This window comes from Erpetoichthys calabaricus, chromosome 10 (genome assembly GCF_900747795.2).
Source record: "Erpetoichthys calabaricus chromosome 10, fErpCal1.3, whole genome shotgun sequence".
NCBI lineage: Eukaryota > Metazoa > Chordata > Cladistia > Polypteriformes > Polypteridae > Erpetoichthys > Erpetoichthys calabaricus.
In genome coordinates this window covers 41,504,813-41,519,733 of record NC_041403.2, presented here as the reverse complement: position 1 = coordinate 41,519,733, position 14,921 = coordinate 41,504,813, and the positions used below count along the sequence as shown (strand labels likewise).

Sequence of the window (14,921 nt, the reverse complement as noted above, 5' to 3'; positions counted from 1 at the left end):
TATTATGGTAAAAGGGCGGTACGGTGGCACAGTGGGTAGCGCTGCTGCCTTGCTGTTGGGAGACCTGGGTCCCGGGTTCACTTCCTGGGTCCTCCCTGCATGGAGTTTGCATGTTCTCCCCGTGTCTGCGTGGGTTTCCTCCGGGTGCTCCGGTTTCCTCCCACAGTCCAAAGACATGCAGGTTAGGTGCATTGGCGATTCTAAATTGGCCCTAGTGTGGGTGTGTTTGTGTGTGTCCTGCGGTGGGTTGGCACCCTACCCAGGATTGGTTCCTGCCTTGTGCCCTGTGTTGGCTGGGATTGGCTCCAGCAGACCCCCGTGACCCTGTGTTCGGATTCAGCGGGTTGGAAAATGGATGGATTATGGTAAAACATGTACAGTATTAGAATAAGTTTACTTGTATTCTTGAGGAAATTTCCAATAAATAATCTGAAATGGTTGTCTTTGCTTGCCCACACCCTGCTATAACAAGTCACAAGGAAAATTTGAGGTCAGTTAACTTGATACCCTACGTAGCTCTACACCTTAACCACGGGTTAAGGATTTGCAGAGCCTAAAGTGATGTTTTACTCTGTCCTCTGGCCATGAATAGAACATTTATAGTAAAAAGTTTCAAGAACTTAAGCTGTAAGTGAACAGTATTGGCTAAAAGAGAGTGAGGCATTATGACACCCCGTGTAGTGGCAAAGTTGGCATCAGACTACATGGTGGGCATCTTGCAGTTTGGGACCGACCAGGATAAGACTTGAGAGAAGTCAGACATGGAGACAGTGACACAAATAGGTGGTCATTTCCAAAACAAAAGTTTTATTTACAGGTGCAAAAAACACAAAAATAATGCCCTAATCAAAAACAGTAAATTATATTTACAGTGAAGTTGTCAGACCCAAAAATGAAAAATAAAGACAAAAATGTGGTCTTCCTAAAAAAAAAAAAAAAACAGGACGAAACTTCACACAATGAAGACCAAAGAATCCACAAAAAATATTTACATGGAAAAAACAGTGTATATACAAGAAAAACAAAAAGTGCTAGAAGATACATTTTTTTGTACTTGTAATATTTTTATTTTACTATTATACTGTATTGAGGATTACTTGTGTTTTGTTCTGTGTACTGTATTGTAATGACCCCCTTCTTTTTGACACCCACTGCACGCTCAACCTACCTGGAAAGGGGTCTCTCTTTGAACTGCCTTTCCCAAGGTTTCTTCCATTTTTTTAAGGTTTTTTTTGGGAGTTTCTCCTTGTCTTTTAGAGAGTCAAGGCTAAGGGACTGTCAAGAGGCAGGGCCTGTTAAAGCCTATTGCGGCACTCCTTGTGTGAGTTTGGGTTATACAAAAATAAATTGTATTGTATTGTATATGGTCATATCCTTTCTGGTTAAACTATATCTCTTAAAGTTGTACCTTTGTAAGTTTAATGTGTTTAAATCTCAGTCTTAAATAGAATCAGCAACAACAACTTGTTTTCTGTTAATGCAAAAATTAAACAAATTGCCAGAGTGATGTTGTCTATCACAGCACCACCTACTGGCAGAGCTGGGCTTACTCCTCAATGAAAGTAATTTGTTGCAAATGACTAATTATTTATCTTAAACTGAAATATGATACTTTGCTCATTGTTTCCTGGAAAAAGTAATTACATTACTAATAAATTTTATAGTACTCTCTAAACCTATGCAAATATGTACCCATTGGGAAGTACAAGGATGACACCCTGATGTCCTTTTATTATTTCAATAAAGAAGAAATAAGTAATAACAGTGAATGTGAATTCAGCAGTTAAACAAATGAACACCATAACTTAACTGTGCCATTTCAAACATAGCAACACAAGAATAGGCTATTAGTTCATTACAAATAAAATTGGTATAACTATTTAAATGCTAGCAAATAAGTCAATAAATAGTAAAATTATTGATGGTATTTCTGTCAGCAAACGACAGCACTCATTATTTGAATGGTGTCCGCTACATGCAGTATTTATTGCGTAACTGAATTTATATGCCTGTGTCTCTGTGTTTGTCCCTTCTCGGTGCACTTGACACTTTCAAACAAGTGTGTAGTGATTAAAAACTAAACCATTTAAATTTTATAACTATTTTACCTTCACACACAATCAAGGTAAACATCCACATATATTACCTTTACACAGACTTCTCTTGGATTCTCATGGGAATTTTAAAGTGATATGACAGACAAATTAAAATGCATGGAACTGATGCTCGTAAAGCTTATAGAATTTTTATTCATTGTAATATCAAAGAATTTTTTACCACTGTAAACAAAATTCCAAATGAATGTTTGATCAAAAAGTGAAGGGATTTGAATATTCCACGAATCAGCTGTAATAATGTGTAAAAGTTCCAGGATGTACAATATGGCTCACTTTGCTCCATCTCTCGTTGTTAATCATATTCTTTCAATGTGTTATAAAACTGAAAACTTGTTATCTTTCAAAATAAAACTTAAACTCCTTATTTCTTAAAAAGTGCAGAGTCAACTTCAATACAATCCCAAAGTAAAATGAACTATCATGCTATGTCGTAAAATAACACACATCTCCGGTAACAGTCCGACAGGGTAATAAAATTCTATGTATTCTGCCTGCGATAAAAATTGTGCACATGTGCAGTGCAAATTGTGCTGGACATGCCAATCTGGTAACCTTGAATGTTTGGGCATTTACACATTATTTGCTTGTAAGTCAGAAATTATAATGTTATTACAAGAATTTTAACTGTAATGTGTTATACCACTTCATTACTGGAAAATGTAATTAGACTACAGTGACGCATTACTTTATACTGCATTACCCCTAAGCCTGGCTACCTTACTTTGGCTATGCAAAAATATTGTGTGTACATATCAGGGAATGGATTAGCAATCAGGCCTCGACAAAGAGAGATTCTGTGTTAAACAACCAAAAGCTAATAGCAACACAGCCAGGCCAAATCGGTGTGTGAATAAGATCACCCAGCTCAGGAAAGAACTGAAGTCTTTAAAACATCAATACAGGAACACAAGAGAGGAGGACAAACCAGTGATCACAGAACTTTGGAACATCCTAAGACGGAAGCTAATCTTTCTAAGACATGCTGAGTGGCACAGAAGAGAAGGCCCAAAAGCATTTTTAGCGAATCCCTTTGGATCCACTAAGGAGCTCTTGGGCAGAAGTGGAGTGAAACTCTTGCATGCCCGGAAGAAGATATTAACCATTACCTCAGAGACACGTACAGTGATAGATCAATCTCCAATTAGAGCTTTCATGGACCACCTGATTATCACAGCAGCATCATTGCCAGGATGCTGATGACTCCACCAAGGGCTGGAAAGGCTGATGCCATGGTCAAGAATGAGCTTTAAGCCAGCGAAATACAGGTCCTTTGTCCTGAGGAAGGGCAGCGTATCTAACAAGTACCAGTTTTCTTTGGGACTAGGTCAAATTCCTTCAGTGACTGAGAAGCCAGTGAAAAGCCTGGAGAAAATCTTTGACTGCACCTTGAGAGATGCTGCAGCGTTCCAGTCAACTCATACGAAGTTGAACACATGGTAATCAGTAGTTAATAAGACAGGACTTCCACGGAAGTTCAAGGTGTGGATTTATCAGCATGGACTCCCCCCAAGTGGGAAGGAAACAACAGCCAGTTCCTTCGTAGGTTGCTGGGCCAGCCAAGAGGCCTGAGCAGCATTGCCCTGTATGGGCATACCAACAAGTTGCATCTACCTTTCAATAGCCTCACAGAGATGAATTTAAAGTTACCAGAGCAAAATGGGTTCTCCTTTGTAGATGCTCAACTGACACCAGTGTCTCCTCTGCAGGTGTTGTTAAAACTGGGAGGAAGTGGCGGCCACAGAAGGCAGTGGAACTGGCAGAAGCAAGGCTGAGACATGGCATGCTGGTAGGCTTGATGGTAGTTGGATGAGCTGGGTTTGGCAGCATTGCAAGACCCCGATACGATAAAGTCCGGGGGAGCGAGAGACGTCAACTGATCCAGGTAAAGATCAATGCAGAGGTTAAAGAGGAACAGTGTAGCAGGGCAGTGGCTATGTGTCAGCAAGGAGCTTCTGCCTGAAAGATCAAATGGGTAGAACTTTGGAAAGCAGAACCAGCAAGACTGAAGTTTCTGATTCAGTCAGTGTATGATGTCCTTCCAAGCCCATCCAACCTGCATTGCTGGGGTCTACCTGATACCCACGCATGATGACTAAACTGGGCAAGTGGTTCTTTGGAGCACATCTTGAGCTGTTGCCCAAAAGCCTTGGGAGAGAGGACGTATAGGTGGTGCCATGACCAAGTGCAGTATCTGATACTATCTGGAATGGAATTCAACAGAGCAAGCACCAGCTCTCAACAAGGCACAACACTGCCTTTGGTAAAGCAGGGGAAAAACCTTAGGTGGAGCTCAGGGCCACAAATGGGCTGTTAGCTTCAGCATGGGAATGACAGCTAAATTCTGACCTAGGAAAGCAGTTGAAGTTTCCAGAACACTTTGTGAGGAAGACACTGTGATATAGCGGGCTTGTGACTCTGAACGAATGGCCAGTATTTAATAAATAATCTGTTTGGCCATGTCAGTCTCCGTGGGCAGTCAATGAGGTAATCGGGGCGAGACTCACCTGCACGTGAAGTTGCTATCGTTCTCAATTGCCTCAGTGACTTCCTGCGGTGTGTGATTAAGATGCTGCACCTACTGAGCCGTATAAGTACTGGCCAGCACACGAGAAGGAAAGAAATGAAAGAGGGAAAACTAAAGAAAGAGAAAGGCTTGCAGAGGAGAGTGAGCATTAGGGTAGAGAAAGTGGATGAGCCAGCTGGCTAGAGAAAGAAAGAAGGCAGCGCAGTCAGGGGTCCTGTGACAGAGCAAGAGATTGGTACTCTAGGGGCGGATCGTACCCACCGATTCTACTAAGGAGTGTACGATAGAGATGGCGTCCTCTTCAGGGATCGGAGGGACGACTGCATGGGTTTGTAGGATGACAAGAGGACAACCGACCCAGAGCGGTCTGGAAGACTCCGATGAAGGCAGCTAAGACGAGGGTTGAGATTGAGAGGACCTCGGCTGCTGAAGTATCCCCAGCTGAACGAACAATGGGTGACCTGGAAGACTTGTAAGGAGTTTGGCTCAGCTCGTATGACCCAATGACTGTTGCTTGTTTTTAGTCTCATTTTTAGCATGGTTTTAAACATTTGGATTTTTCGTTGCTTTTATTGATTATTTATGAACTCAGAATTGCACTTTGGACACTGCTTTGATTTTTTTTTTTTGTTTAATAAAAGCACTTTTGCACTTTGCACCATCCCGTTGCGTAGCATGTGTTTTGTCCCCATCTGTAAGCTCATTTGGTTATGTTATTGACAATGTTGGGTTCAAGAGGCTCCCAAAACAGGAAGAGGGAACATGGAGCAGGATCCACACCATCACAGACACTCAGGCCAGATTTGCTCATAACATCAGACCAGTCTAAGCGAGTGATCATGATGGAAGTCACTGTTCCCTGAGAAGACCAAATAGAGGAGGCTCATGAACGCAAAAAGGCAAAATACCTCGAGCTGGTAGAGGAATGTAGACGGCATGGGTTGAAGGCCAGATGTGAGCACACTGATGTAGGCTGCAGGGGCTTTGCAGGGTGGTCTCTACATTGGGTATTCTGTCTCCTTTGGTATTAGAGGGTGGCAGTAAAGAAAAAGCCACCAAGATCATCATCAGTGCTGCAGAAAAAAGCATCAAGGTGGTTAAGGATCAAGAGTGGCAATCCATGATGTAGCATGTTACTTGGACACAAGCTGGGGACTGATCACTCCAAAGTGGTGGTTGGCGTCTGATGACCACAGACCCAAAACACATTATGACCCTGGGTTCATCATTGATGATGTGCCAAAGTTGCACCACTTAGTGTATAAAGAAACTAGTCACCTTCATGTCAGTTAACAACTGCATTTGCATTCCACACTTGATTTTCTTTTTCTTGAGGTTACATTGTGTCACATTCTATTTGGGTGCACAAAAAGGAAAATAAATCTTTTTGATGTCTGAGGATTGTTGATCATGGTATTTAAGGGTCACTTTTGCCTTAATCATCACATTATTTTCACCTTTTCGTAACTAGACACTCCTACTAGGTTTTTATCGTGCTTATTGATGACAGCATTCTTGACATTGTACCACTTATAAAAGCTAGTATAACAACAAATTCATTTATGATAGTGGTCCAATTAGAATTGTCACAGGGAGATGTTACAATATGAAAAGTGCATCAAATTCCTAAAAAAAAGAAAACTGTTGCTTTGATGCTTGTACAATCATTCTTGTATATAACTTGCTTTTATAAAGGTGTATGCTAAATTAAAAAAATAAATAAAAAATACTAATATTAATAATGAACTAATTTATGACAACACAGTTGCGCAGAGGTAGTGCTGCTGCCTAGCAGTGAGGAGACCGGGGTTTACATCCTGGGTCCTCCCTGCATGGAGAGTTTGCATACTCTTACGGTGTCTGCGTGGGTTTCCTCTGGGTGCTCTGGTTTGCTCCCACAGCCCAAAGACATGCAGGTTACATGAACTGCTGAAGCTAAATTGGCCCTGGTCTAGATTATTTCAGTTAGAAAAAGACATGACATAAACTAATATTAAAGCAGCATATTTTCAGTCCTTACAGTAGTCCTACAATCATTTCAGGTTTTTCAAAGCTCACGGAAAGATGGATGTGCATTTTTACCTTTCTACCTTTTATGAAGTAAGTGACTGCTTATATAATCCACCATCACACCAGAACAATGATTCTTAAGAGTTTCCACATGTTGGCCTTCTGATTAGTAGCTGTTACCTTCTCCAGCAGCTGACGAAGCTGTCGACTTTTCGCATCTCTAGAGCAAAGATTTTGTTCTGGAGCCACCACTGTGCAAATACACCGGCCGTCTGCATCTTGAGCTGAACTGTACACTTGCCAGCCTTCCTTTGGACTCACCGTCTAGAAACAGAAATGGTACAATTTAATTAAAAAAAATTTAAGACAGACAGACAGACAGACAGACAGACAGACAGACAGACAGACAGACAGACAGACAGACAGATAGATAGATAGATAGATAGATAGATAGATAGATAGATAGATAGATAGATAGATAGAATAACATTTCTGCTGAAAATGATCCAGTCCCCTAAAAACTCTCGAATGGTAGGCTTGATGCACACCCTTGAAAGGTCATGCTGACACTGATCACTAAAGAACTTGATAGAAAGATCAGAAATTTGGTTTAAAACAGTCTGCTAGGATTTCATGTATGTGTGTACTGCTCTTTTTAAATAATCTTCAAAATAAAATGGGTGAAGATAATAAACATGTCAAAAAACAAAGGAGTTGAAACAAGACAGCCTACCTGACTAAATCAAAACCAATTAAGAACAAGGATTAAAAAAACAATTGGCCATAAGGAAGTTACTTATTTACCTTTTTAATTTAATAAAGTACAGAATAACAACAGGCAATAAAGTAAGTAATGCAGCCATGAAAGCAAAAAAACAGCCCTCACTGTATTATCCCACTCATTCCCATAAAAAGCCCAAAGGATTTTCCAGTTCCTCTCCAGATTCCATGAAGGCAGGTTCAGAGGTTCTTTTCTGCCTAATTCTGGGAACATCTCTGTTCTTATGTGAAGCCCTTCCAGGTCAAGTTTGGACTTACAAAAGACCTGTAACAAAATCTCAAGCGTTCCCCCAGGTGGATCCTGAGGTCACTGCCAACTGGGCTATCTCACAAACAGGAGCTGCAGTTCTTAGAGGCTGACAACTACCTTCCAGGCTGACTAAACGGACAGTATACTGACACATCTGATATCCATCCAATAAGTGCATCTTGTCAGAGGAAGATTCCAGCTGGCATTCTGGCTAGGATATTAAACTACTCCACAATTCCAACCACTGCAATAAATTCCTATACAAAATTCAAGATTAAATATATCATAGAAGGAAGACTGCCAGAAGCCTTCCAGTAAGAAGTAAGATGTAGTTTAGCTGTCAGAAGAGGTAATATAGAGAGGCCTAAGAGAGGAAGGGTTTAAGGTAGTAAATTAATACTTACAGAAAGAAAAGAAGACAGATAACAACATACTGTATGTAAGAAAAAAAAAACAGTGCAGTGCCATCAGAAGTGCATATACAGTAAGTGCCAGGTATACCTAAGGGAGACAAACGGCAGAGTGGGTGAGAGGTGAAGAAATTTAGATGGCATTTGTTGTGACTGGTGCAGAGTCTACGGAGAATGTTAAAGTTGTATAGTGATCACTGAAGTATCTGGCGCAGTACCAATCACTGGACAATATAGTTTCCTAGGAGAAAAAAAATGTGATTTAAATGGTAGAGGTTTGCAAGAGGGTTTATAAGATAAACAGCAGAGAGAGGATACAGTTTGTTTTTTGAGAAAGAGAAAAATGTACGTGAGTAGCTACAGGAACAAGTAGAGGAATCCCTGAGCTTTGTCATGAGTTGTCAAGTCATACTAGGAAAACTAAAACACGTCTCCATCTAATCAAATGTAATGTGCTGGCCACATACACAGATGGTAGTGTTGTAGAAAACTGTCTTCCAGAAAATGTGATGAGCTTCTCCAAACTGCACCAGACACTGATGACACATGACAAAAGTGATCCAAAGGAGAACCTGATTAATTTAATCTTTAAAGAATAAATAAAGAATACCATAAAGGGGATACTGTGGTGTGTTGGCGCCCTGCCTGGGATTGGTTCCTGCCTTGTGCCCTGTGTTGGCTGGGATTGGCTTCAGCAGACCCCCGTGACCCTGTAGTTAGGATTCATCGGATTGGAAACTGGATAGATGGATGGATAAAGGGGATAGTGGAAAGGAAGAGGAAAGTGAAGGAGAATTCTATGAGGAAATACAGAGGTGATTGGGAAGGAGGACATATCCATGTCCAAACAGAATTCTGGGTGCGGAAGTGACGGTAAAGCATCCAAAGTTGAGACGTCTTAATTTTTAATACATTTGCAAACTTTTCTGAACACATTTCCACTTTGTCATTGTGGGTTACCAACAGTAAATTGATGGGCGTGATGCAACATTATCCATTTTAAAATTAAATGTACAACACAATAAAGTGTGCAGAAAGTGAAACGATCTGTATATTTTCTGAATCCCCTATATATATAAAATTTATAAAATATGAAAGTCTGGGTTCATTCTGGGACGAGCCTCAAGAATAGACATCTTGTCCCTTGAAGATCTCTGAATCAGGTTTAGAGAGCAATATATTGAATGATGGAGAATCTCCATTTGTTTCCTGTTCATTTTCATGCTGGAAACGATTTTGTCTGATGTAATAATTAAACGGAGTAACCAGAGGTCCCCAGCTCTTTTTTCGCCCTTGACTTTTCCTTCCGCACTGCAAACACATAAAACAAGACCGCTCAAGATGAAATCATTTACAAACAACTTTGTGCACGTAATGGGCAAGTTAAATGTTTTACAGCCATGTTCAATAGATACATGGGTCTTATACTATGACACGGAAAATAGTCCTAACTTTGATTTTAATATAAAATTATGCCTCCCTTGTTAACTCTCACATTTAACAACTGGAAAAAGTGGTTTACTTGACCATATCAATGAAAGGAAGTGATTAGATTATTGTTTTCAAAATAAGTACATTAATTCAAGAAATAGTTAATCCAATCTGTCAATTTTCCTGACACTCACAGAGTCCAAAGCTTCCTCAAGTTCAGCTGAGCAGATGTGGTATACTAAAAGAGAAGTGTCTTCCTCCATGAGTTGCTAAAGAGGAAGATATCAAAAAAACAATACAAAATCACAAGCTTATCAAAAAATAATACAAAATCAGAAGGAGCGTTGGAGGAGGATTCAGCAAATTATCTCATGTAGTAATCAAAAAATAATTATCAATTGTGTGATGTTCAATAGAAATTGAGCCAGATTATGGATAGAGGGGTTAAAATAAAACAAAGTTGTACTGGACTCTCAGGCCCTGCCATATGGAGGTTGAAGAGGAGAGGGAATGGAGGCGAAAGCCATTTTTCGTGATTCAAGTCATTTGCTTGGCCTGACTTTTTGTAGTAATGAGACTTAGTATAGTAAACTTGAAATTTTTCTTTCCGAAATCAATGACCAATAATTTACTTTCTAATATTGCTTATTATAAGTTTGAATTTTATTTTATTTTATTGTCCACAAGAGCCTTGCCCTTTCTAAGGATGAGAGCTGGAATTCAGCAAAGTGATAGTGGAACATAATATAAACCCTTTAATTACCTCACAAATAGATCCACCATTGTCTACAGAACCTACAGTGAATAACAGTAATCTAGCTTTAAATCAAGCAGTTCACAAAAATGTTTGCTGTTGAGGTGAGAGGTACTGAATTTCCACGTCAAAGCACAAGGTGTAAGAACAAGTTGAAGCAAATGCAAGAGGAAAAATTTGTGATCGGCAAAGTGTAAGAAATGAATGAGGCATTTAAAACAAACAGAGTGAAGGAGAATGAAAGTGTAATCAATATAGAAGCGTGATTTGTGTCCAGAAGTGAAAAATAAGAATTATCTGGTTAAGGCATTCAGCAACCGGTTAGAATCAATCAAATTAAAGTCTGCAGAAAATTTGCATAAACAAATTGTACAATGAGGACTGCGCTATCACATCGGAGAGGGGGCTGTGTTGAATAGTGTGTTCATCACCGCACTGGCAATAACACCCCACCACCAGAGAATGTGAGCAAACAATTGGCGAGGTGAGAAAAGCAGGAAGCATGAGTAAGAGGTAAGTGAAGATGGACAACAAGTTATGACTTGCCAATAACAAAACCAGTACAGATCATCACCATCTTATCATATAATCTTTAATCTGCAGGCTGCATTTAAAGAGACTAAGAACAGCACACTTTCTTTCACAAACAGGAAGAAGCTGCAACAGCAGTTATAAGCAGGCAGCAGATGTTATTTCTGAAACCGACTTTAACAAGAAGCCAATGGAGAAGACTAAAGATACACAAAAATAGATGTACAACCCTAGCTAACACAGGTGTATGTAAATTAGGGGTGTCGAACTCAGGTCCTGGAGGGCCACAGTGGGTACAGGTTTTCATTCTAACCATCTCCTTAATTATTGATCATTTTTTGCTGCTAATTAACTTCTTTTGCCTTTGTTTTAATTGACTCAGACCCCTTAGTTGTTTCGTTGTCCTTAATTAGCAGCCAAACAATAATGAGACATGAAACAAGCAGCCACATGACCAGCTAACCTGTGCCCATCACACAATAGCTGAAAATAAAGAGAGGTGAAGGTCTCAGTAAAACAGAAAATCAGCAGTTTTGGAAATGTCTGCTGTGGCAGAATAAGAGCAGCAACAAGCCATGGAATTAAATGACGGGTTCAGTTAACAGCAAGAATCAGCATCTCATTAAGAAACTAGTTGGAGTGAAATTGGTTGGAGTTTGAATTCCCAGTTTAATTGATAATCTGTTGGTTCGTTTCACGTCTAATTTCTGTTTGGCTGTCATTTAATGAAGAAAAGAATCAAATCAGGGGACTGAATCCTTAAAAACAGGGCTAAAGAAAAGAAGTTAATTAACAGTGAAAACTGGTCACTTATTATGAAAAAGGTTAGAATGAAAACCTGCAGCAAATGCGGCCCTCCAGGCCTGGAGTTTGACACCCCTGTGTAAATGTAAATGGTTCCTAACAATAAAATATGCAACTGTTTATAAAGGATATAAAACTAGAAGTGGTCCTTTGACAACAATAAAATAAGATCACAAATATACTCTCAATTTGAACGGGAACAAACCTAAAATAGGCTGAAAGAAATGGCTGCAGTAAGCACACAAAGATGACTGAAGAGAACATTGCTGTGAGAATATTCTGGCATATTCTTATCAATTCTGGCAAATTCCTTTGAAGGAGATGTGTATGGAGTTGTAGTTACTACTTACTGTTAAAGGAAAACAGAGTGTCTGACTTAGTGTTTGGGTTTCAAAAATACAGTTATCATTTGTACTTGGTCGGAAAATACTCAAAAATGGTCAAAGAATAAAAATGATATTTTTGGCCACAGACTGTCGTCAGAAAAATTGTATTAATGCAGCCTTGAATGGAGGGTTTACAAGCCACATGGATTCAACTGGTGCTCTTGGTTACCTCCCTGATCAAGGTTATTGACCAGTTACTTAGTTTGGCTGGATAGGCAACTCTAGGAGAAGTTCTGGTCATTCCAGACGTCTTCCATTTCACAATTACTGAGACCAGTGTGCTCCTGGGAACACTCAAAGCTTTAGAAATGGTTTGATACCCTGGCCCTGATCTTTGTTTCACCAAAGATTTACAGAGGGTTCCTTGGACTTCATGGTTTGTTTTTTGTCCTGATATGCAATGTGAATTGTGGGTCCTTATATTCACAGGTTTGCATCTTTCTAAATAATGTTCAGTATATTCAATGTGCCACTGGTGGACACCAATCAAGTTCTTGACATGTCTCAAGGACAAAACAGGACCCACCATAATTTAAAGTGCCACAGCCTAGAGTCTGAATATGGTACTTATATAAATGAGAGATACTAGTTTTTAATTTACAATGAACTTGTAAACCTTTCTGAAAACATAGTACCTATAATGAAAAAGTGAAATGAGTGGAAATGATGGGCAAAATTGATACATTTATCAATTTAAAATGAAATCAACAACACAATAAAGTGTGCAAAAAGAGAAGGGGTCTGAATACTTCATGAATCCACTGTATTTGGCCAATAGATAATGAAGTAGAGAAAAACAAAAAAATTCCAAGCAAATAACAATCCTGGAGAAAATAAACAAAAAAAAAATCACATTTCAGATGACCTAGACCAGGGGTCCCCAACTCCGGTCCTGGAGGGCCCCAGTGGCTTCAGGTTTTCATCCTAACCCTTTTCTTAATTAGTGACCTTCTTTTGAATTAATTTTAATTGGATTGCTTTTTTAAGATTTGTTCCCCTGAATTTCTTCCTCATTCCTCTGAATTGCTTCATTTCTTTCTTTAAATGGCACCCAAACAGAAATGAAATCTGTTGGCTCACTCACATCACAAGACCAACTAAGTCAGGGCCTCAGACTCCAACCAATTTCACTCCAACCAATTAGGATTTTTGTTGTTAATTAAACCCATTCTTTAATTCCATGGATTGTTGTTGCTGTCATTGCACAATAGCAGACATTTCTGAAACTGTTTATTATCTCTTTTCTAAGAGCACTGTTAAAATGTTTTGGGGACCTGAGCAGATCAGCATTGCCGAGACCGTCACCTTTCTTTATTTTCAAACATTATATGATCGAAAGTGTTAGTCATGATTTGGTTAATTTTTCATTATTATTTGGCTGCAAATTAAGGAAAAAGAAACAAAGGGTCTGAGTCTTCAAGAGCACGTCAAATAAAATTAATTCAAATGAAGTTAATTAGGAGCAGAATTAGGTTACTAATTAAGAAAAGGGTTAGAATAAAAACCTGCAGCCACTGGGGCCATCCACGACCGAAGATGGGAAACCCCTAACCTAGACCATTTGACTATCTAGCCGTCATGGACATGTTACAATATCATACATAGAATAATTACTAACTAAGTGTTACGTGTGCAGAAAGTGAAGGGGTTGGAATGCTTTATGAATCCACTGCATCTGTCTATGTGAAGCCATCAGTCAATATAACATGTCAGAAATCTCCTCATAATCTAGCAGAAGCTACTTAAGACAAACAGTTCACTGGAGAAAATCTTTGCTGATTGACAGATTCTGTTGGAGATTTGAAACAAAACCAGAAGTACAGTGAGCAATAAAAGGATGAAACACCTGAAATGTAGTCAGTCATTCACAAAAGCAGCAGTCACAGAGCATCACAGCCAATCTGGGCAGCATTACGCGCAAAGCAGGAATCAACTCTGGACAGAATGCCAGTCCTTGACAGTTTACGCTCACGCACAGCTATACACTTGGCAATCATCTCATTCATTCATCCTCCAACTCAGGGTTGTGAGGACTGAAACCTACAGGGCAAAAATGTGGAAAGTGCACCCTGACATGTTGAGAAAGTACAAACTCAATACAGGCAGTTGCCAAGCTGGGATTTGACTCCAGGCCTAAGTATTTGAAAGGCAGCAGGGCTAGCAGGACTGTGCTGCCTGCTAAAAATTCAGACAAAAACAAATTCCACCCAACATTTATAATGGTAACTGAATTCAGAACCTGCCCAAAAAAAATGAAAGAGACGGGTTCATAAATTACAATGACAATTAATAAAAAGAGCAAAGCATTGGTAATGAAAAGAATAAGGCAAACAGGTGAGAATGGGATTGGAATGACAGAGTTGTGCAATTTCAACATAATAAGACAAGGCAAAAATAAAGCCTTCAGCAAGTGGGAAAAAAACTAATTTAGCTGTGTTAAAAAGGTGATGGCCTGCTGAAAGAGAGAAGCCATTAATCTGAAAAATGAGAGATGGAGTGCAGTAACATAGGGTCACATGAGAACGCATTTAAGAATAGTGAGAAGACAGGTTAAGAAATAAAGGATGTGAAGATCCTACTATTACCTCAACTGGCCAGCCATCTTGCGATAGTTTACCAAAACAGAATCAATTGATTCTTTTCTTATTATAAAGAATTCCTGCAGCTTGCTGAGTCAATAGATCAAATAACAAGGCAGCTCCCACTTTTGATGCTCTTTTGAAAAATTGTTGCTTCAGGATGCTATGGATTATTGTTTGGGCCTTGTCATCTAATAAGTTTTCTGTTTTAAATGGTGTTAGTGTTAAAAAGGTTTTTTCCTACATAACATTACGTATGGGTTTTGAAGCAGTGTTCCCGAATACCCATTTCCAAATTGTGGAATAGACACAGACAGCACAATTAGATTTCACATAATGTGCTAC

The 14,921-nt window shown here is 39.4% G+C and overlaps 1 protein-coding gene across 1 annotated transcript in view; it reads right to left on the bottom strand.

Moving 5' to 3' along the window:
- The window catches only part of olfm3a (olfactomedin 3a), a 117,030-nt gene that overhangs the window by 35,830 nt on the left and 66,279 nt on the right, over positions 1–14,921 (bottom strand). Inside the window, exon 2 of the mRNA XM_028811104.2 lies at positions 6,832–6,975. Coding sequence (XP_028666937.1) covers positions 6,832–6,975 — 144 coding nt within the window. The remainder of the gene's footprint in view (positions 1–6,831; positions 6,976–14,921) is intronic.